Genomic DNA, 23,842 nt, shown 5'->3' with positions numbered 1-23,842 from the left:
GGTAACACTTTAATATAGTGACCGATTCTCACCATTAACTAGTTGCTTATTGGCATGCCTATTGGTGTTTGGCGATTTGGTAATTTTTCATATCGTCATATCATCAGCCTGTGAAATTGCCGATACACAATATTATCGTGCATGGGCTGGTGGTGGCAAGAGAGAGACTCTCTGCAGCTGTTTCATATATATATTCGGAAAACGACATCGTTATTAGGACTGCACGCCCTGACAGAAGAATCGAAACGACATCAGTCTAAACGGTCTGCAAAATTAAGTCAAAAGTAAATCAAAAGTAGATTTATTTTAAAGAATAGTTTAGCACTGAAAATTGGACATAAACAAAGAAGTTAGTATTTAAAAAACGGGTAATTTCATTTGGAGTAAAGTAAAATTAAACTCTGGACCACACCCGACACGCCGCCGCAGAAACAAGAATGAGATGCGTTCTAACATAACTGTGGCATTAAACTCAGTTAGTGAGGGCTCGGTTAAAATAGTGCACATATATAGGCCATTTAGATTGCTTGTTTAAGTGCAATCAGGTACCTTATATCAGTAGACAATCTACATCTTTGTGGAGACTTCACCCGTAGGGTTGGCACCTTTAGCAAGCAAACTAAGGGACACCCATTCATGACAACCCCACCAATCAACCAAAAACCTTTTTTGTACCTTTTCAAATTTCAAATCACATCAGAAAAGCATTTATTCTCAGTGAAAATTAAGTAAATAATCAAAATGTTGAAAATAAAGTATTGGGTAGGGTTAGGGTAGGAGTAGGGAGGGCTTTTTTTTTCCAAAATAAGGTGGCATCCATTTATTAATTTGAATTAAGATTATAATTTACACTCAATACGTTATTGCACACTGTTTTATAATGTACTACAATTCTGAGGTGCAGATAATTGCCACTATTTGCAATAAGTTGTATAAATAGCAGAAAATCCTGCTATTTTAACAGTGTAAATAGCATCTAATTGCTATTTACACTTAGTGCAAATAGCCGCTGCCAAAAAAAAAGGGAAACAAATAATTATATTATTTATAATTATTAATTATTATTAGTCTCTTTTTTGACAGTTCTGCAGCTGTTACCAGGATGGGATGGATTTGTATAATTTATTTATTCATTTGCTTATATTAGGACTATATTATTATGTTATTATTTGTCACATTATTTGTCCCAGTTAAGCACTTTTTAACTTTTTAAAATGCCAAATGACATATGATTGTTTATTATGTATATATTTATGATAAATTAATAAATAGGGTATAACATATAAATAGGCCTATAATCCTAATTAATTTGGCTAATAATGCCTAAAAATATAATAATTATGTGTACTAAGCTCTGATAATGTATGAAATATATTAAAAGACTATACACATTTTTATATATATTAACATTTTTAAATACAAATTTTGTTAAATTAGTAGCGTCACTACTTTTAGTTATTTACTCCCCTGCTGGTAATGTTAGCTCAAAGCTCTCTAGCTGTTTGTCAAACTGTTGTATGCATACAATATGGGTTGAAGCCCTCATGGGTAATCCTGTCCAGCACATGGGTTATACAATGGCCCTCCAGTGTTGGTGACTGAGGGTGATGAAGTGAAACTGTTCCAAGTGACAGGAAAGTCTGAAGGCACAACTGTCCCTCGACAGAAAACCAGCCTTTGTGGAACAAGCCAGCCTGGATGAAGTCTGTGAAAGAGACAGCAAAGGGTTGGGAGAGGTGGAAAAAAAAATAGCATGGGCGTTTGGGATGTTTCTGGAAAGACTTAAGGAAAAGGCAATTCAAAGCTTCAAAAAGATTAATGGTGAGTTAGCCAGCAGCCGAGCAGCAAGAGGAGTGTTAGTCTGCCAGCTCATAAAACACACTAGGGGCAGTATTTCTTCCTTTTTTCCCTCCTCAACCATGCTGTTTGTCTCCTGCTAGCTTGAGTATGTGCTGCAGATGGTCTTTAGCGCTGTCAACACTGAGCTCTTTAAACCTGTCCTCGTGTGGTGGAGGTCAGGGACCAGTAGACAGAGGCTGTTCACCTCACACCACTGGGAACTTTCAGTCATTTTTGTACAGCTAGTAAAAATTTTAGCACTTAGCTGAAAGACCTCACTCCGGGTGACAATGGTGCTTTCCTCTGATATATTGCGTCCAGTGCTTCCATGGTGGTGGTATAAATGTTCATGTTTTCATGATGGTGTGTGAAAGGATCATCAAGAAGGACCTGAAAGCTTTTAGAGCTCATGTGAATATGTGAGGCCTTTGCAAACTTTATGACTGAAGGCCTCTTGACTTCTGAGAATGGAAGTGCAGTGTGTTGGATTCAGTCATAGACTGCTGTCCATGTCTATTTTAGGAAGCTGAAATAATTTCATTCATTCCTATTCTTTCCTAGACACTTCTGTATTCAAGGCTATGAATTAGAGACGGCCTACTTATGCAATCGCATAACAGCAAATCAAGCACAGGCAGAACCTCTCCATCTCTCTTACTGTTCAAATAGCCATTAGTCTTAATGCTGTGGTTTAGTAAAACATGTGTAATTAATTTGCTTGAAAAAAAAAAATATAAAATGCATTTAGTTTGGTTAGAGGGAATCATTTAGTCAGTGTGATATTAGGGCACAAAGATCACACTTGTTATTTTTTTCCCCTTGTTTCCTGGATATGAATGTTGAAACAAAAGCCCTGGTCTCAAGGGGTATTGGATCTTATAAACCTTGGAGCTTAAATCTTTTTAAAAAGTTGGAAAGAGTTTAGTATAAAATAATGCTACATTGTTTATGAGAATGAAAACTATCTCTTTGAGTAAATTATAGTTAAATATAAAACTGAATTACATATATTTAGCACATAAATACAGTAAAAAACTTCTACAGTTTAGTCTGACTTTGGAAAAACTGACTGGTCTGAGAGTAAAGAGAATTCACATTACAATTTTAATAACAACAAACATACAAATTACTGTTTAAGCTTTTAAAGCTTTTTTGCATTTAAACCTACAATTAGTGCAGGGCAGTAAATTTGATTCTATATTTATCATAAAAAAAGTTTGAAAAATGATAGTGTTGATGATAAAACTGCTTTTACTTGAAGAAATTATGACAGAAATATATTATTATTGAAAAAAGTACCTCTCTAAGTAATAAGAATAAGAACAAAATGCATTTGTTTGTTTATTTGTTTCATACATTCAGAAAAATAAATTAACGTAATGCAAAATTTATTTAACATTTTTCTTAAACGTTTAACGTTTTATCAATTAATTTCGTCATTTTTAATTCTTTATTTATTTGCTTAGTGTCTGTTTGTTTGTAACTTAAAATCTAGAAAAAAGCAACTGGAAACACAGAATTTGGGAAGTAATACTAAGTAATCACATTTCTGGGAAGTAATCTAATTTCATAGAGCCCTAAATTAAAAAGAAAATTTCTGTAGACTTTACTTGTAATCAAGCAAGTTATATTTACATACATGTAAGGTTTTACAGGTAACCAATAAACCAGCAGGAAAGTAAAGTTTGACGTCTCTGAAAAACAACTTAAATTTCAGTCTGCTCCACACTACATGCTGTACTAGTGTATGACTTCAGAAGCACAACCATGTGGCAGGCAGACCTGCATTAGCATGAGACAGATGTTGACCTGCTTTACTTTTCTATTGTATGCTGTCTCTTGCTGGATGTCCAGATGGACACTTTTGTTTTCCATCTACAAATTTCCTTTTTTTTTTTTTTTACCACCGTTGCAGGTGTTCACCATCTGGATTACACTAATCTCCAGGGCAACAGCTGACCTGACCTGCGAAGCTCTGCTCCTGCTCTCCTTAAATCCTACAGGTAAGTCTGATCTAAAACCAATTTTGCTTTGTTGTATATAAGAGTTTAGATTTGCTTTGGGAAGCATGGTCATACTGTAGATCAAATGCGCGACTTAATGGGCTCTGATGTTAATGGTCTCCTGTTTGAGGGATTGATAAAGTGTCATGGCGCCTGATGGGATTTGTGGTTAAGATGCATATCACCAGTATATCTGAAAAATGATTCCGTTGACCTTGAGGACCTTTACTGAACACATTTACAGGCGGAGATGGGCATAAATACATGAAAATGTTTTAAAAATAAAAATACAAAATACTGTGTGGAAAAAATTTATTTAAATAGAAATGCAGTATTTTGTATTTTGAAAATACAGAAAATAAATGTGAAAATTGGCCATCCAGTGCAGGTATATTAATCTAGATGAAAAACAAGCAACAAACAAACAAATACATATTTCTATGTGTACAACTGAGAAACAATTTGTACAATTTGATGTATACAACTTTGTTTTAATTTACATAGATGTTCCCTTCCCCTACCCTCTAGGAAATACAAAACTACCAAAAAGTATATTTATTTAATGTTACATTTGTTTTGTTTATAAAGTTTATTCAAATGAGAAAGTTGATCTAAATTTTCAATTTTACAATTTGAATTTATTTAGATAGCATTTAACACTATTTTCTCAAAGTTAACAATCTTTTTTTTTTTTTTCACCAGATTGTATTAATGTGACACATTTTTCATTAACCTGTTAATTGTCACCCGTCCACCCTGTGGGACGCCTACATTTACTTAACTATATTACAATTAAATCTAATCTAATCTTGACAAACTATATATCGTTGGAAAGGTCTAAGACTCCCAAATATATATTTTATCAATGTTTTTTGTTAAAAATTATGTAGGAAAAGTAATAGATTAATTTATGACAAGAGTGCACCCTCAAAAATCTACATTATTTTGACCTTTGTTAAAAAAAGCAAGACGACTTTGTTGCCTTTTTCTCTATCACATTTTAGAAATCATGAGAAATTATATATCAACTGAAAACTTAAAATCTCAAAATTCATCCTTTACAACTCATTTTAAAATCACACATTGCATTACCATGTAAACGGTACATCAATATCATGTTACAAAATGTTTTCATTCATGAATAATAAAAATGTAAGTTTGGATCGTGCACTACAAAGTCAATGTTCAAAAATATGAGTGAAAGTTAAGGGGTTAAGCACCAAGCACTTGTCTAAAAGTTAAAATGCTTACATTTACAAAACGAGCATGCAAGAACAAAAATAATGAATAATGTTCCATTTTAAATTCAAACATTAAATAAAATAAAATGTTTAATGAATTAAACAAACAAACAAACAAACAAAAAAAAAAAACATATAAGAAAGCATTATTTAATTTAGTGTTAAATGTTATCATATTTATATGGTTTGTTCAAATGTCACAAATCATAAGTTTACTGCATTTTACATGATAAAAAAAAAAAAAAAAAAAAAATTGTGTGGGTTTAAAAAGTGTACTCAAAACATTTTCACATGCATCCTCCAAAATCAGTTTATATGTAAAAAAAATAAATAAATAATAAAAAAATAATAATAATATTATTCACACATTTTTCACAAACGACTGTTTGACAAACTACTCAGCAAATTACTTCCCACTGCTGCTTTCTGATGGTTTGGAGAACAATTATTCCAAGTTGCCCACTGCCTTTCACAGAATTATACAATGGCGAGCACATCAAGTATAAAAGCCTCATCCGTCGTGCTTTATCTGCACAAAACGCATCAACATGACGGAAATCGATAGCTGCATGGTGATTCCACTGCTTGCAGCGTCCCATGTGAAAGGGTCAAAAGTGTAGGCCTACTTGTCCACTCTGCACCAAGCACATCACTTTCTATTGCTCATTTATTCATGTTTCTCTTTCCACTCCAACATTCCGATAATTCCTGCTCACTAAAAGCTGCCCAGATATATTTGCTCACCTTGATAGGACTATCAATGTAAAGGATTTTTTTTTAAAGTTCAGTCGATTCATTCTTTATATCATTGCCACAATATGTATTGTCATATCACCCAGACCTTAATTACAGTAATGCTTTAAACACATTCAACTAGCTAGTTGATAAAAAATAAAAAATAAAAATAAAAAAAAATTGATGAACTATCAAATCTGATTGGCTAACACTATTCAGTGCTCTTTTCTTCTTTCATGTTAACTGAAGGCAAATCTGAATGATGCACTATTTTAACTTTAAAGGTGTCATAGAATGCAAAAATCACTTTTATAAGGTGTTTGAACACAGTTGTGTGGCTGCAGTGTGTGAAAACGACCAGCCTATAATGGTAAAAATTATAAATTATAATCAATCTCTCCACCCTAGCAGTTCCAGATTTCTCACTACTATTACATCATAGTCGGGAAAAGCCCATCATCCCTCCCATTTATGACTCTCTCTGCACTATTAGCATATACACAGCCCTGAGTGAGAAGCTGCGGTCCGCCATTACTGTTGTCTTGTTGTAGCTGTTGGAGGAACAGTGTCAGTGCCAAAGAACCATTAAAAGTGTTGTGTGTTGGGAAGCACCCACGAATATAGTAGTCTCCATAGACCGCTGAGGACACAGTGTTTAAATTTCACTTTCCAAGAAAGTCCTATACGTTTGTGCTAACATTTTACACCGGACTGATTCACACTCGAGGGTCAGTTCAGAGCTGGAGTTGTGCAAAGATTGCTTCTGAAAGAGGGATCGATATCAACGTTTCATGCGCAGATGTCCAGACTCCAGACAAAGTAAGCATCACGCTTCATATTTTGTTTTCCAAAAGAGCTTCTTGGCTCTCTGTAAGGCTAATGTTGCTAAAGCTACCATTGCCTCTGCCTGTTTTAACTAACGATGCCTTCATGTGCTACCAGAATGATCATGAAGAGGAATGTGGTAGTAAAAAATTGCATTTGGAAGCAACATGTGGATCAGTAACACTGTCGTCACCACCAGTTAAACCATATCACCGGTATGCCCATGAGCATGAGCTCTTGAAGCTCCGCACTCCTCTCAAAAGGGAGGCGGGAGCACCAGCTCATTTTCATTTAAAGCGAACAAACACAAAAAAACAGCACATTTTGGCTCATACCCTAAAAGAGGCAATTTAAACAGGCTATAAAACATTATCTGTGGGGTATTTTAAGATAAAACTTCACATACATACTCTGGGGACAACAGAGAACAATATTTAAACAGTATAGAACAATATATAATATATTGCATCAATGCATTCTAAGGCACCTTTGATCAAACAGTCCAGTTGACTATGACAAGTGCTGAGTGGAGCTGTATAGCTGCAGCTCACGTGAGTGTTGGGGGGAGGGTATTTGTCTAAACTAGGTGATGAACGAAATGAGTTGACTGGCACAAAGTATTTTATGTATTTTGAAAAGACATTTGATTTTTATTTTCCCCAAAGATTTTTAAATACGAAATAGTATTTTGTATTTCATATTTTAAATACCTGTATCTGAAATACTGCCCATCCCTGTTTACAGGAGATTTGGTATTTATGCATATAATTTCAAATCTGTATTAACCTCTGGTACACAAAATTATATATTTTTGAAAATGGTTTTGTCTGATGAGAGTCAGTGTGGTACAATGTTGTTTTGGACCCCATGGACTTTCACTTTATGGACAAAAGCATAACATTCTTCTTAATATCTTATTTTGTGTTCCACAGAAGAAAGAAATTCATAAAGTTTCACCACATAAGAATAAGTAAATTATGAACTATTTCATATAAAACAATACTATAGATATACAAAATGGGGCTCTGAGCTCTCTCAAGCTGAGTAGCAGTAGGAGTTTAATGCTTTTATATTGAACTCTGAACTAATTTTTCCATATCACCAAAGGTGACAGGGTGCAGCAGGATTTATTGATGGTTATCCCATGGGATACGTGACATTTACTTTTCAGTTCAGACATAATAAACATAACTGTTATTGATCAGAAAAGTCAATATAAGGAGATGAAAGTTGTGATGGCTGAATTCACTGCTTTGTCCAGCCTTATTGTGGTACATTTTGGTTTGCAGTTAAAGCAGAGGGGTAAATCGAGCACCTAATCAAGAATGCTGGAATACACTGTGCTTCTGTTTGTGTTCAGGGCTTTGCAAAGGCTTAATGAGTGTGTATTGATGTAAAACTCTACAGAATGAATTATTTTCTATGTACAGTTTTCTGCTAATATTAAGTTTAAAGAGTAATATACTGTAGTGCATAAACTTTATACACCTTTTGAAAGAAAAATGCTTCATGGTTGCTCTTACAGTATTTTAAGTAGTTATTTTTCACTTGAGGATCAACTGTGTCTCTATTAAAAAAAAAAAAAAAAACCAGCCAAAAAACTAGACAATAGATGACATTTAGCAAGAGTTTACAGCAATAAAAACTAATGCAGATAGCATACCCCACATACTTTAATTCGTCCTTAGAAAAACTTTTGATTGCAGACTGTATTAACAGTAATTGACCGTAACAAAAACCAGGGGCATTTGGTAATTCAATTTATGTCTGAATCACAGTGTTTGAGTTTGCATTGAGCAATTGGTTAAACACTATTTTAAAAATCTTAAGTAGCTGCTGGTAAGGCACAGAGGATGCTTGTTTCAGAGAGGAGAGAACTGAAATTCTAACACCCTACAGTCACAGGTAAATATGGCTTATTGCTTAAATTACTGTTCTTTTTTGGGATACAGGTGTCATTCCTAAGTAATAACTTGCAACGTTTTGTAAATTAGAAACATGAATGCATGAATGAATATTTTTTCTCCGTTTTTTGTCTTGTTTTCTAACTTCTAAGAGATCATAATTTATAAAGTTATAAAAAAAAATTGCATTTGTTCTGAATTCATATATTAATTTACCATTTAAATACTTAATAAGAAACATGGATGTTCAACATGAAATTACTAGGGTGTTTTTACTAGAAAAGCAAGAAACTCCGCAACAGTCTCCATTTGTTCTTGTTGGTGTTTTGGAGAATCAATTGAGAAAAATCTTGTCCTATCTTATGTTTTTTCTTCACGATTTCTTCACACGTTTTACTTCAGTTATTATAGATCTTGATTTTTTACAGCTTGCTGAAAAGTTTAACCTATGTTCAAATGTTCATAACAGGCCAGTTGAGACCAATCTGGTCTGAAATCTGGCAAGTGCTCCAATCTTAAAATTTCAAAGATTAAATCTCTCACATATGGTGAAGTAAACAGCTTTCCTCTTAAATACAGACACTTACTAATCCTTCCGGCAGACAGATTAATACACCACTGTACTATATGTGCACAGGGTTGTACAACAATTTTGTGGGTCAATGGTGCACTGGTTAAACCTGCAGTCAGATAAATTTTCCAAGATGAAACCAAATGTTGTATTTTATGCTAACCATATAACAAGTAATTAATCTGTCCTGATCGCCTGTAAACCAGAACCTTAAACTGGCCAGCTCGACCAAGTGGTGATATAATTACACAAATCTTTACAGGTCCCCTTCTTCATGATCCCATGTTTTAAACTTTAGTTAGTGTGTAATGTTGTTGTTAGAGTATAAATGATATCTGTAAAATGCTAAAGGTCAAAGTTCAATGCCAAGCGAGATATTTTGTGTAACAGAATTCGCCTACAAAAAATGACCCGTTTGGACTACATCCCTCTAGTTCCTGCAGTAATGACGTCACTAAAGCAGTGTTTTGACTAACCTCCGCCCACATGAATTCACAAACAGGGGGCGTGGCCTTGTTGCGCTCCGACGCAGAAGAGGAAGAGCTCCATTTGTGTTTGCCATGTCTTTATAACACTGTTATTTTCATCTCGGAGTCCAATCATCTTTGTTTGGGCTTCCCAGGGACACTGTGCTTGGGGATTAATGGTTACAAATTATGTTTAACTCGGTTCCCGAAAATTATGATCCACATGTAAAATTATGTGCAGCACATTTTGCTGAGGACAACTTCCTCAATCTCAATCAGTTAAATGCCGGATTCGCAAAAAGATTGTTCTTGATAGATAGAGCAGTTCCCTCTTTGTTTATGGACCACAACTGGTAAGTGTATTTTATTATTTAAGTTGGTGCGTTTAACAGTTTCTGTAACCTATTATACAAAGGGCAATGCTGTTTAGCTTTGTTAACTAGATGTTAGGGCTGTGCAAAAAAACGAATGCGATTTTCATGCGCATCTCGTTAGTAAATTGCTCCTGTGACTATAAATAGATCTCCTGCACATGCTCCTGCCCACTTGCTTCTCAAAACTAGTCCAATCGCGTTACCAGGAGGTCAGCCTGCTCTAAACTGCTGTGGAATCACAACACAGGAACCGCTGGCCCAATCAGAAGTCATTACGTATTTCTGAAGGAGGGACTTTATAGAACAAGGAAGACATCGGCCCGTTTTTATGACAGTGAAAACAGCAGTATACAGATAGGTGAATTGTGTGAAAAATACTGTGTTTTTTTTTTTTACACGCGAAACATGAACACATGTTATATTGCACACTGTAAACACAATCAAAGCTTCAAAAAAGCGCGTAAAACAGGACCTTTAAGAATTCAACCCCTAAACTCCAGCACAGCTCCAACAAAGCCTGCTGGTGCCAGTGCAACAATTGCAAAAACTAACCACATTTTGAATACTGTTTTCAAAATGATTGTCATATGGTTCAAAAATGGGACCCACTCTCTCAAAGAAAATGTATTTTCAAATGAACTTCTTTCGAGACAGACAACTGATAAATATGTTGTCTGTGTTCGAGACCAGAAACCTCTTTGGCTTTGATTCCTTATATCATAAATGTTTTGAGATTGTTTTGGACAGTTTGTAAATCCAGAATTTTGTACCTTCTAGTCCTTAAATTTGCAAGAAATATTTCACAGTATAAAAACTAGCAGAAAACAAAACACACGTTGAACTGTTTTGAGATATTTATGAAACTCGATCATGTCCAAGAATGGATTTTCTTTTTACCATGCAAGATGTGCATAAGCACATCAGGATCATACCCATGTTGGCAGCCCCTCACAGTTCAGAATCAGAGCTTTGAGAAAACTTGTGGTTTTATCGGCTTTGTGTATCTGTGGTAACCTTAGTGATACTAATTGAGAGTCGACGAAGAGAAGTTTAAGAGTCATTTAACAAGCTGACATTTGATAGCTGTCTGCCGGTTTTACAAGGGCCTGATTATATTTGTATCAGGAGAGGTCAAGATCTTTTTCATTTATTAAAGGAATCCAGAGTTTTGTAGAATAGAGAAACATTATTATTTCAAATTAATTTGTCAGCTAAAGTTAAATGAAATTAAAAAATACTATAATATATATATATATATATATATATATATATATATATATATATATATATATATATATATATATATATATATATATATTAATAATAATAATAATAATATAAAATATTATATAATAATATATTTATATGAGCTTTTACACAAAATAGCAGGTCAACCCAGCTTGCCAAATAGACATGCAGTGAAACTTCATACTCTAATAAAAATGATTTTGAAAATCAAAGTCATGACTGAATGTATATCATTAGATTTATTTATTTCAGAGAGACCATTAATTTGATAAACTGGAGTCTGAGATTTAAATTTAATAATGTAATGCAAATATTTACATTAACATGACTTGACTCTGAGACTTGTAGTCTCCCTGAAGTCATATTTTAAAGGATAATAAAAAGTCATTTGCTATTTTATGACTGTTTGTGTGGGCATTATTTATGTATTTCTGAAATCAAAATTCAAAGATCCAAGAATGTGCAAAGTTCAGGGTGCTCATGGACAAACCTGTGATTAACATTTATTTATTGCCCACTCAATGTAATTAACACTGAACTACCAGGAGCATATGATTTTTCTGTTCAAATGGCTTTGTTTCCCTGTATAATGAGTATGTGGTGTTCCACACAATATATATAATCAGTCACACAATAAGTAATAAAATTCTCCCTTTGCTTAAAATGAAGTATATTTAAGTCAACTTACTCAGTTTTTATTATTATTATTTTATTAAATTTTTTTACTAATTGAATATTTACTTAAACGTAGTCTTGCGTTACAGTAACAGTGAAGTGAGCTTTATGCATAAGGAAAATATGCTTGTACATTATGTAAGCTTGTTTTAGGTTAGCTCAAAAGCTGAACGTATGACCATAAATATGTTTATCCTTTTTTTGTGCACTCTCTTCTCTCTCTCTCTCTCTCTCTCTCTCTCTCTCTTCCATATGCACACATACAGATAAGCACAAATACGTATGCACCCAAATATTTCTGTCTGTTCACACTGTGAGCTGTGGGTGTCCTCGGCATCATTCAGTCACCACACTGGTATCGCATGTAGTTTGATGCCAAACATAAACAACATAATGAGGGCTGAACATATTGTTTTTGATTTGCAGTACAAAACTAGTCCTGATGGATATACATTAAACAAGTGTCAAAAACACCAGATGCAGGACACAGGAAAAACACAGGGCTTAAGTAAAATGAACTAAAGGTAATTAAAGAGACATAGCTGAATCAAATGAACACAATCAACACAAGGAGAAACTGAAGAGCAGATTTGACAACAGTCTCTTCCCCCTCATTCTCCTCCTTTGGGCCGAGGTGAAGGAGAAAGCTGCTGTCATAATGGGGCTTGGGAGAGCATCAGCCGGCAAACTTGACTGTGGAGCGGCCAGCGTTTCTGGGCTAGACTTGGGAATGCCTGACTGCAGAGTGGCCAGCGAGTGTGACAATAGAGCAGCCGGCGATCCTGACTTCGGCGTGGCTGGTAATCCTTCTTTGCTTAGGACTAAGGAGGAGCTTCAGAGAACAATTCATATAGAAATAGTGTATTACGATTAGGAACTCCTCCACACACTGCTCCAAAGGCTGTCCCTACTGCTGGAAATCAAAGAGAAAGTTCTCAACCCAGTTCATCATGCATCAAGTGTTCTGTCACACTTCTACGGTGTCTGAGTAAGAAGACGAAGGAGAGCTACCATTAACGTTTATAATCCAAAATAGCAGGGAGCACACAGGTAGAACTGGAGAAAGACATTTAACACTGGACGCAGGACACAGGAAAATACAGTGCTTAAGTAACAGGATCTAAATAAGGTAATTAAAGAGACACAGCTGAATCAAATGAACACAGTCAACACGAGAAGGAACTGGGTCAAAGGGGGGCACATGGGGAGCAAAACACAACAACACAGGAACACAGGGCTGACAAATTTATTGTTATATTAGATCAAAAAAATTCTATAATTAAATGATAATCATAAATCATTAAAAATGTGTTTAGCTTTATTGCCTAGCCATATATGTCGGAGTTATTTGGTGTGTTATTTGTTCTTTATTTTTCAGCTGCTCAGATCAGCTGATGTTTTGAGAAATCTATGAAAGTAAACCCCAAAAGTCGATCATGTACTATATATATATATATATATATATATATATATATATATATATATATATATATATATATATATATATATAGATCCCATAATAAAATAAAAAATAAAAACATGGATGTTCAGATAATTTACATTTGCAAGAAGAGCAGTGCACCTCATTGTGCTGCCAAATAAACAAACTTCATTCCGTAGGGTGGAATCTCATTTTCAAATGAACATGTTTATGGCATGGTATTGAGAATGCATTGTATTGCACATTATTCAGCACCGATATCTCCTTTCGTTCACCTGTTATTTCTGGACCAGAGGATGATCAGACACGGTGACATGCTAGCTTGAGCTGATATTTCCAGTGTGTGCATGTTCTGCTCCAGTGCCATGTGAGTAGAAGATGAATAGATGTGTGCTTGTTTTATCTCATTGAACAGCAGACAGGATTGTGAATTCAGAAACAAATTCAACCATGATTTGAAGGGTAAAGGTGCACAAATTCCTAGAGTAAAGATTCAAATGCTATTTGCTTGACAAACAGAGAAAAAAAGTTATATTGTACAGTTAAAAAGATACTAGTTATCATTTTATTTATTTGTTCACTTTTTCTGTATGTAATTGTCTAACATTCAAAATGATCAATGCCAAGCTTTCCAATACATCATGTCATGTGCAATATTCAGATAATTTGAGACCTTGTAAACATCAGACTGACTGAAGATACACAAAAGATCTGGTGTAAACAACAATGAATTATATTGTTGCTCAGTGGCTTCATTCACATCTGTGCTGAGAAGAGTTGCACAGACCCAAATTAATTTCTGTTTCATGCTGGTTTATTCTGGTTTGATGCTGCCAGCACTGTTTTAAAGACACAACAACAAATTAATATTAGAATTTAACTTTCAAACACAATGCATTCCATATACTGTATGTGGTACTTCAAGGTTTAATTATTCTGATGATAGAGACATTCCTATACATACATTTTCTTTTAAATTATTTAAGCAACATATTACATTTTCTCAATTTCAAGGAAGGATCCTCGGAAGCCAGAATTTCGAGGATGCTACATCATCGACATCCATCGAAGGACTGTTCCAATGTCGAGGATCCTCAGGATTTCAACCAAAGACTGAGTCCTTTGTGCGAAAAATATCCCATATACAGGAAAGGATGCATATGTGTAGCCTTCGCGCTCTTCGTGCTCTCAAATCACCCACAATCCTATGAGTGCAACTTTGCTATCTTGTTCAAAAAATTCAACCGAATTCAATTCCGACCAGTCATTTAAAAATTGTTAGATTAGACAGACAAGCAGCTGTTTACCGGGGGGAGAGACAGCGCAGCGAACGGATATCAGTGAGAAGCAAATTATTTAAAAAAGCGGACCTTTTCACTGACTTAATGATGCAATGATGTGCACTTGCTAGCCTGTTACATTGTGATGAGTGGGGCGGGGCAGAGAGACGTGGGAACGGAGCGAGGCCGGTGGAGTGATGTGGAAATGAGCGACACCTGCTCCACTCACCGGTCTCGAATCCCATGGAGGACATCGGAAGGATACAAAAGAGGAGCGACGACAGTGAAGGACGAGAGAGGACCAGACCTGGGCTTTATTTTGTGTTTGGTTTTGTTTGTGCACGTCAGTCGTCCGTGAGGGGCTGTCGCGCTGTTTTGTGTTTATTTGGATATTAAAACGTTATTTGAATATCCGGTTCCCGCCTCCTTCTTTCCGTGATTGTGGTTTTTATATTGTTACTATTATATTATATTGTATGATATTATATTACATTATATTATAATAACATAGATATCATCTGCAGGCTTTGATCCTTTGTCAGGGAGAAACTCCGAAAATTTGTGCTGTAAATTAAATCTGAAGGCAGTTTGTGTTGAGATTAAAGAACGAGTGGATGTGGGAGCGTTTGTAATTTTCAGCATCCCAAACTTAAATGCTCCCACATCCACTCGGTCTGTATACAGTTGTATGATGTGTATGAAGCACTGCAGTATGCATGTAAATGGGGCGGCAGTGGCTCAGTGGTTCATGTAGGTTGTCTACAAACTGGAAGGTTGGTGGTTCAATCCCCGGCTCCACCTGACCAAGTGTCGAGGTGTCCTTGAGCAAGATACCTAACCCCAGCTGCTCCCGACGAGCTGGATGGTGCCTTGAATGGCTGACACCGCAGTCGGTGTGTGAATGGTTGAATGTGAGGCAAGTTGTAAAGCGCTTTGGATGGCCATGTGGTCTGTTGAAAGTGCTATATAAATGCAGTCCATTTACCATTTACCATTTAAATATTGATAAGTAACACTTTTTTTTCACCAATTTATTTTACCAATACTTTTTATTTCAGTCTTGTTCTTTCTTTCTTTTTCATTCAAAAAAAAAAAAAATATTAAATTATTTAAAGAATGACTAAAAAGAAATTTAATTTAAACATTTAAAAAAAAAAAAAAAAAGTTATGACCCTGTACTCTAATACCCTACATGTATGAAATTAATGGTTTTCTTTTCTTTTCCCAGCTCGCACCTTGATCCTGTGGAATCAGACGTCTAGTCCCACCAACTCTACAGGTCAGTTTACAACTCAGGTCTTCATCTGTAAATATGACAAATTGCAAACATAAACACAGTGTTCCAGCCAGTGGTCATGACTCTAATATTCCTAAGAAAGTATTTAGTTTAGTCTTTGAGCAAGTGAAATTACTTCAGACGCTGCAATACATTTTTACCATGATAGCATGCATTGGAGATTCAGTTTTTAATTATTAATAACAAATAGTAAATCCAGAACTTGAAAGTTGTAGTGTGACATTTGTTGCGCCAACAAAATTAAACTCCCTGAATTAAAACAGATTTCCCAAAACACAACCTATGTCCACCATTGGTTGGTTAAACAGATGATTAAACCCATGGTCAAATCCATTTTCTTGTATCGGAGTGTATCCTGAATGCAGTGGAATAAGAATATCTCTAAAAGCCTCCAGGGAAGAGTAAAAGCTCTTAAAAAAAAAATAATAATAACAATAATAATCTCCACTGGGCTCCACAGATCCTTTTTGATTGAAAGAACAATGTGTGGGATTTTTTTTTTTTTTTAATTTTGGAAAAGAGGCTAATTCAGATGATAGGAGTGTGTCTTGCGGCTCACACAAACACATAGAAGAAAGCCACAGAGATGAAGATGGATAAAGAGATTGAAACCATCTTCATGAGTCCCATGTGTCTCTCATGCTGCCATCACTGTTAATAGCATTAAGCGCTTATAGAGCCTCTGAATATGCTTACTCTCCAGGTTCTTAAGGAAAAAAAAATTCTTTAGGAAACATCACATAGAAAATAACCAGTGTTAAATGATCTCCTGCATTTGCATAGTGGATAGCTCAGCGCATTTCAGTAAATATTGGAACACCACTCACACATTTCTGCGCACATCTGAGTTTGTTTAATAAATATTTTATCTAATCAGACTATGCTTTTAGCTGCCAGTAAGTAACACTGCATTTCAACAGTACACCTTTAGTTTTGGCACGTTTATTGAACGTGAATAGACTACCGGTCAAAAGTTTGGAATAATAAAGATTTTTGTAATATTTTTAAAAGAAGTCTCTTATGCTCATCAAGGCTTCACTTTGATCATAACCACAGTATAAGCAATTGTGAAATATTACTGCAATTTAAAATAACTGTTTTCCTTTTTAATATATTTTAACATATATTATTATTCCTCTGATGGATTAGCTGAATTTTCAGCATCCATTACTACAGTCTTCAGATCATGATCTTTCAAAAATAATTTTAATATGCTGATTGGTGCTAATTTTTTATCAGTTATTATTTTATCACTAATGGTTCTGTTTATATTAATTTGAAAGCAGTTGTTGTTCCAAGTTATCGTTAGCATACTATATACATTAATATAGTTTTCATTATAATTTCATGTGAAGAAACCTGATGAAGTTATAATTAAACGTAGCAATTAAAGCTAGAACTAGCTATATTTTTCATAATATTTTACAATATAAAAAATATTAATTGTGCTTCATGGGCTAAATTAATAGATTTTATTTGTGTCAAAAATGTAAGAAAAAATATAAGCAAGGAAGGACAAAATAAATAAAAAATAGAGGATTTTTTTGAATTAGTAAACTATATTAACCCTGTAAAGTAATAAAGAGAAGATAATAATTAAAAGTATGATGCTGCTAACTAGCTGTATAATTCAGTAGCATGATTGTAGTTCAGCTGTTTTCATAATGTCGTATGTTGAAAAATAACACAATAACACACTCTAAAATACAAACAATTCCAGCTAAGCAAGCAAAAATATGTGTGCTTGAGTTTCATGATCTATTGCTTTAATCTAAAGTCCCTCTTCTCTATCTTTCTTTGCCTTTCAGGATTGTTCTGTAACACTTCGATTGATGGCATTGGGACCTGCTGGCCCAGGAGCAGTGCTGGAGAAGTGGTGTCCCGTCCCTGTCCGGAGACCTTCCTTGGAGTCCGATACAACACCACCAGTAAGAGCTGAGCATCTCACATCGAATCGCTCTTTCATGCCCGTCCCATCTGGACTGCTCTGTCTTTTCCTGTTTATGACAGCACAAGCTGTTTATTTATTTGTTTATTTACTGTGTATCTGTTTTATAGAAGACATAGTCACTCGACTCATACATTCTTGCATCTCTTGTCAAGCTGATGTGACGTGTTGAAGTCATGTTTTAGATGAATGTATACATTTGGCACTGTTTGATAGGAACAGTAGCAGACTGACTGTCATAATGGAGCTGACAGTGGAGAGTTACACTACATAACAAGCTTTCAGATTCATGTTTGCGTGTGTGTAGGGAGGGAAGGAGCGTGTGCGCCTCTGCCAATTTGGCCTGTGTGTTGGGCTGCATGTAGTTCAGTTCAATTGTTCTGCCAGTGTGTGTGTGTATGAGAGAGAGAGATTGTGTGTGTGAGATTGTGTGTGTAGCAGTAATGGAAGAGACAAAAGTGTTCCAGTGTCCCTCAGAGACAGTTCTAAATGCTGTGGGCAGAAGTGTAGTTTTTATGAAAATGAGACATTATCACATTGTCTACTTCCATTCATCTTTCTTTCTTTCTTCCATTCATCTCTCTCTCTTTCTTTCTTCCATTCTTTTTTCTTTCAATATTCCTTCCCATTTTATTCTTCCTCCCCTTTGACTATATTTTTCTTTCTTTATTTATTTATTTCCTTCCTTCCATTTCTTTTCTTTCTTTGCACCTTCCCTTTATTCAGTTTTTAATTTTACTTTTAGTCCTTTGTTTCTTTCTTTCTTTCTTTCTTTCTTTCTTTCTTTCTTTCTTTCTTTTATTTCTTTCTTTCTTCATGTTTTCTCTTTATTCCATTTTTATTTTATCATTCCCTTCTGCCTTAGTTTTATTCTCTTTCTTACAATCGTTTCCTTTCTTTCCTTCCTTCCTTCCTTCCTTCCTTCACTTTTATTCATTTTTTGCCTTTTCTTTCATTCCTTTTTGTCTTTTCTTTTTTGTTAATTTTTGTGTCTTTCCTTTCTTTCTTTTTTCATGATTTTATCCTTGCTTCATACTTTTATTTTCTTTCTTACATCTTTCCTGTACCTTTTTTTTCTTTTTGTCTTCGTTTACTGTTGTTTTTGTCTTCCCTTCCTTTCTTCCTTCCTTCTTTCCTTTCTTCATTCCTTCCTTTTATTGTTTTCTTTCTGATTTCTTACCTTCCAAATTTGTTCTTACCTTTCTTTCTTTCTTTGAGAGAGGAGGAGAGAAAGGGAATGAAGTCTGATTCCAAAGTTATTGTTAAAGATGAAATATGTGAAAATACGAATGTGCGGCCAGGCGACAGATAGAACTCAAGAGTAATGATTTGTTCACACTTTTTTTATCCTTATTGATTATTTTTTCTCCTGCACCCGGAACAAAGCTTAGAAATACATTGAAATCTGTAATAAAGCAGGTTTTAGGAACATTCTTGATGCCACTAGATTACAGTGTGTGTGTGTGTGTGTGTGTGTGTGTGTGTGATTGACATACTTTGCCAAACACATTAAGGAATGGCCCTACCCCCATAGATGCCTGGTTAGTTGATTGGTGTATTAAGATTCACTGGAGCTGATAGCATGATTGATTTTTTTAAGTCCCATGGCTGCAGCATATTGTAGAGCTCCAGGCAGTGTGCAGTGCAATGCAGGAACATAATCTATTAATCCGAGTGGTCTTTTTGGTTAATCAACAAATGTTTTAATGTTCCTTAAGATATTTGTGTATGTCTGTTTGTGAAGTACCAAACACTGTTATTAAGCATTTGCATTTTGTCAGCACAGAACAGGACAGACTGCAAAGGAGATGCACCAATCAATTACTTTCTGGAAATTAGGTTTTTCAGAGAGGTTAAAGAGGTGGATATTAGTTCAGTCAATAGCAAACAATCAAGATACATATTTCAGATCAATGAAAAATGTTACAGTACTGCAATGTAGAGTCATCACATTACAAAATGCACTTGTGTTACTCAAACAAGCTAACATAAAATCGTCAAAAATGTCTGTTATATCTAATGACACCACCTGGTTTTCCATTCTGCCAATAGAACAGAGTATACTGTTACTACTGTAAATATATTGACTGTTAGAATTGTCATGATCTCCATGATCTCTCAAATAAGCTTTTTTTTTTAAAGTCATTAATTTACAAAGTCAAGCCTTGCATACATACAAACACTTTGAATGGACATAGTAAGCACACATTGTGATTCCCATATGAGCAGATTTTGAGGCTACACTCACAATTTAATATATGTAAGTTTACCAAAGGATTTGTTGATGAACCATTAAGATAAGTTGGATACATTATACTGGTAAACAGTGAAATAAATGAGGACAGGTTCAAATAAAAATTTTAAAGTTAAGTACATTGTGAAAGTGTATTGTACTTCACAGTATAGTGTATTAACTGAAGATACGCTGAAAGATTTGAGAGAAAAATAATGATAATCTCTCTTTGTATTTCATTTAATAAAATGAAATGACAATGAAGGCTTTGAATTACTTGAATATAATTGTTTATTTTCTAAAGATCATGCAGGGAGACGCAGCTTTATTTAACAGTAATGAAAAGAATGTGCTTTCATTGCCATGGACAACACTGAATTATCTATCAAATTCAGTGAGGAGCTTTGAACCCAACAACTGGGCTAGACTTAAGGCTGCGTGATTTGGTCCAAAAAAATCATCATGGTAAAATTTTTAATATCAGTCGAAATTGATAATTTTCATGATCAATAAAGGAAGATTTTATTTTCCGTGAACCGGTTCTTCCAGACAGTTCGATTCAATAAACCGGTTGAAAAAAACGGTTCACCGGTTCCTTTGCGCTCAACGTAATGACGTCACTGGCAATGATTGCCCTTGATTCAAGCCTTCGGTTTACCTGGGCTCATAAAATTAGCACAGAATCAGTTCAGAATCATTTACCAAAAGAATCAGTTCAGTTCAGACGCTCTGTGTGTCAGTCTGCTTCACGCTGAATCACACATGCGCAGTATCATCAGCTCCTCGGTTCTCGAATCGGACGCGTCCAACAAAATGGTTCTCGGTTCTGTGTACTGGTGATCCGAAAACCGATGCAACCAGTTCTTGACTCGAGAACGAGTCAATCTTTCGTTCGTTATCTGGCTCGGCTCGGTTTTCATCTTCAGTTCTCTCTTCACAGCAGTTCAGTCAATGCTGTTTGAGTAAATGAATTACTCCGGGATATTGGTTTGTTTGAACTCAGAGGGAGGGTCAGCCACATTAAAAAAGTTAACAGCTTAAGTCATTTGTGGATTAATGCTTATTGGAGACCAGTGTTTGGAATAACGCAGTTTAAAAGAACGTTGTTAGGTAACGACGTTATTTTTTCAGTAATGGGGTAATCTAACTAATTACTTTTCCCGTCGTTATAACGCCGTTAACATTACTGGACGTTAAATGCGGTGCGTTACTATGCATTGATTTAATAAACTATGTAATCCGAATGCACCCCTGGCTCACACAGTGAGTGAGGAGGTGGGTTAATAACGAGATAAGCGATTATGATTGGCTAAGGCAGAGTCATGTGTATCATGGTAGCCAATCAGAGCCAGTGTTTTTACGCCTGCGGCGTCAAACACACACACACGCACGCGAGAGCAGCAGCAGAGATGGCAAGTCGGGAGCAATCCGATGATAAATTGGCATTTTCAAGGTGGAGATATAAGCACTATTTTAGATTCATTGTGTTCAAAGTCAAGAGCGTGCATGTAATGTGTACATGTAATATGTGACACACACATCTACAAAGCTAGTGGCCAAAAACACTTTTCTTACAAAGATAATACTTGAAGTGCAGGATAAAACTCTTGCTGTCTGTTGACGTGCAATAAATATTGAAAGTTATGTACGCACACCCGTATGTTCTACTCATTTTAGCTGACTTGTGAAAACTGCTCCAAAAAAAATAAAATAAAAAAAGAATAATAATTCTTTGACATATAGCAACTTTTTTTTTCTTTTTTTTTTTTTTTTTACAGTAACGCAAATAATTATTTTCCATGGTAACGAGTTACTTTTATTATAGAGTAATTCAGTTACTAACTCAGGAACAAGTAGTGAGTAACTATAACTAATTACTTTTTTAAAGTAACGTTCCCAACAGTGTTGGAGACGCAAAGCGTTTCATACGATTCAGTTCGATTTGGTGAACTGGTTCAAGAAGAACCGGTTAAATCCAATGATTTGTTTGCGAATCGGATATCACTAAACTGAAGTGTTGTGAACGCGCTCACAATAGACACGGAAGAGAAGACAATGCTGAATAAAGTTATAGTTTTTGCTATTTTTGGACCAAAATTTATGTTTGATGCTTCAAAAAATTCTAACTGACCCTCTGATGTCACATGGACTACTTTGATGATGTTTTTCTTACCTTTCTGGACATGGACAGTATACCGTACACACAGCTTCAATGGAGGGACTGAGAGCTCTCGGACTAAATCTAAATTATCTTAAACTGTGTTCCGAAGATAAATGGAGGTCTTTAGGGTTTGGAACGACATGAGGGTGAGTCATTAATGACATAATTTTAATTTTTAGGTGAACTAAGCCTTTAAGTGATAGTTGTAGAAAGCAAACAATTAACAGTGGTTTTAAATGACTCTTTAAGGTCAGAACAGGACAAACACTTAACCAGTCATTTTTTCCTTAACAAAATAAATATCTTAATAATAATAAAATTATGTTTTGTATTTGTTCATTCTTATTTTGATTTTCCTATAATTGTAACTGCTATTATCAAAAATAGACAGACACAATTTTTATTCATAGTTACATTGTTTGATCATTTATTTATTTTAATTTGTTTAATTTTTTTATAATATTTTCTACAGCTGTCCAACACACAGGACTTAGAAAATCTCTGAAGACTTTGAAATCTCTCACCCATTTTTGTTCACCTAATTGTGATTAATTAGTAAGTGAACAATTTTTGACACTAGAAAGTTATTCTGGGTTCATTTGAGTGTTTTTCTTTCACACAGCTTTGACTCCAAACTCTCTCATTTTCATTCACCACTTTCCAGTGGTCTAAGCTACTCATTTTTTCCCCCCAATTTGAACTGGCTTACAATTCATGATGCAATTCATGATTTATATTTTTGGCTCATTTAAAATGTGTTGTTTTATGTGTGACTTTGTGTGTGATTTTGTACAGAGCAAGGAACTTTTGGGTTCAATTTATCTCTCTTTAGTGCCCAGTATTTTGATCGAATATTGAATTCACACAGTCATTATCATTCACTACTTCCCTATGTAGTGCACTCATATTTAAAGTGTAGTTTAAAAATAGAACATTTTATAAAAGGTTTATTTTAGCATATAACAACCCCTGGGAGAAATGTGAATCAAAAAGCTTCATCTTCTGAGTTGCCACCTCAAGGCAAGTGTGTGAAAGCTAATTATATTCCCACTGTGGGAGGAGGGTTTTACATGACACAACATAACTCCTCATCCCTCCTCCTGTCTATCTCTCTCCTTCTCCCAGTCTCACATTTCCTGCTCTCAGGCATTGTCAGTCTCTGTCTGACCTTGACAGTCTCTTTTATTGCATGGGATTTTCGCAAAGGCTGCAATTCAGCGCCATTTCAGCGAGCTCTTATGACGGATATAGAAAAAGCCAGTTCAGTGGCAGCTGAGCAAGGTCTTTTTTTCATTATGCTAAGTGACATTTGCTCTCCATGGGTCACTGGTGGAGCATGTTAGCGAAACAGCGCTGTGACAACTTTCTGTACGTAGCGGTGTGCTTTTTTGTCATCGTACCTACATTGTTTCACAGTAGACTTTTGGGACTGTGACTATTACTGGCTCCATGGTATATTGAACCCCTAAGTAATAATGCTTTTTTTATTATTATTAAATATGTTTCTGATTGAAAAATAGAGCATAAACAGTAATATTACAAAATGTCATATATTAGATTATGATTTGGTGATCAATAAACATTTCTTATCATCATCAAT

At 35.0% G+C, this 23,842-nt stretch overlaps 1 protein-coding gene across 1 annotated transcript in view; it reads left to right on the top strand.

Moving 5' to 3' along the window:
• Nucleotides 1–23,842, top strand: part of crhr1 (corticotropin releasing hormone receptor 1) — a 120,330-nt gene that overhangs the window by 27,429 nt on the left and 69,059 nt on the right. The window contains exons 2-4 of the mRNA XM_052543725.1: nucleotides 3,755–3,842; nucleotides 15,832–15,882; nucleotides 17,709–17,828. Of these exons, the coding sequence (XP_052399685.1) occupies nucleotides 3,755–3,842; nucleotides 15,832–15,882; nucleotides 17,709–17,828 (259 nt within the window). The remainder of the gene's footprint in view (nucleotides 1–3,754; nucleotides 3,843–15,831; nucleotides 15,883–17,708; nucleotides 17,829–23,842) is intronic.

Source organism: Carassius gibelio, chromosome A3 (genome assembly GCF_023724105.1).
Source record: "Carassius gibelio isolate Cgi1373 ecotype wild population from Czech Republic chromosome A3, carGib1.2-hapl.c, whole genome shotgun sequence".
In the NCBI taxonomy this organism is placed as follows: Eukaryota; Metazoa; Chordata; class Actinopteri; order Cypriniformes; family Cyprinidae; genus Carassius; species Carassius gibelio.
This window is presented reverse-complemented; position numbering and strand designations above follow the sequence as displayed.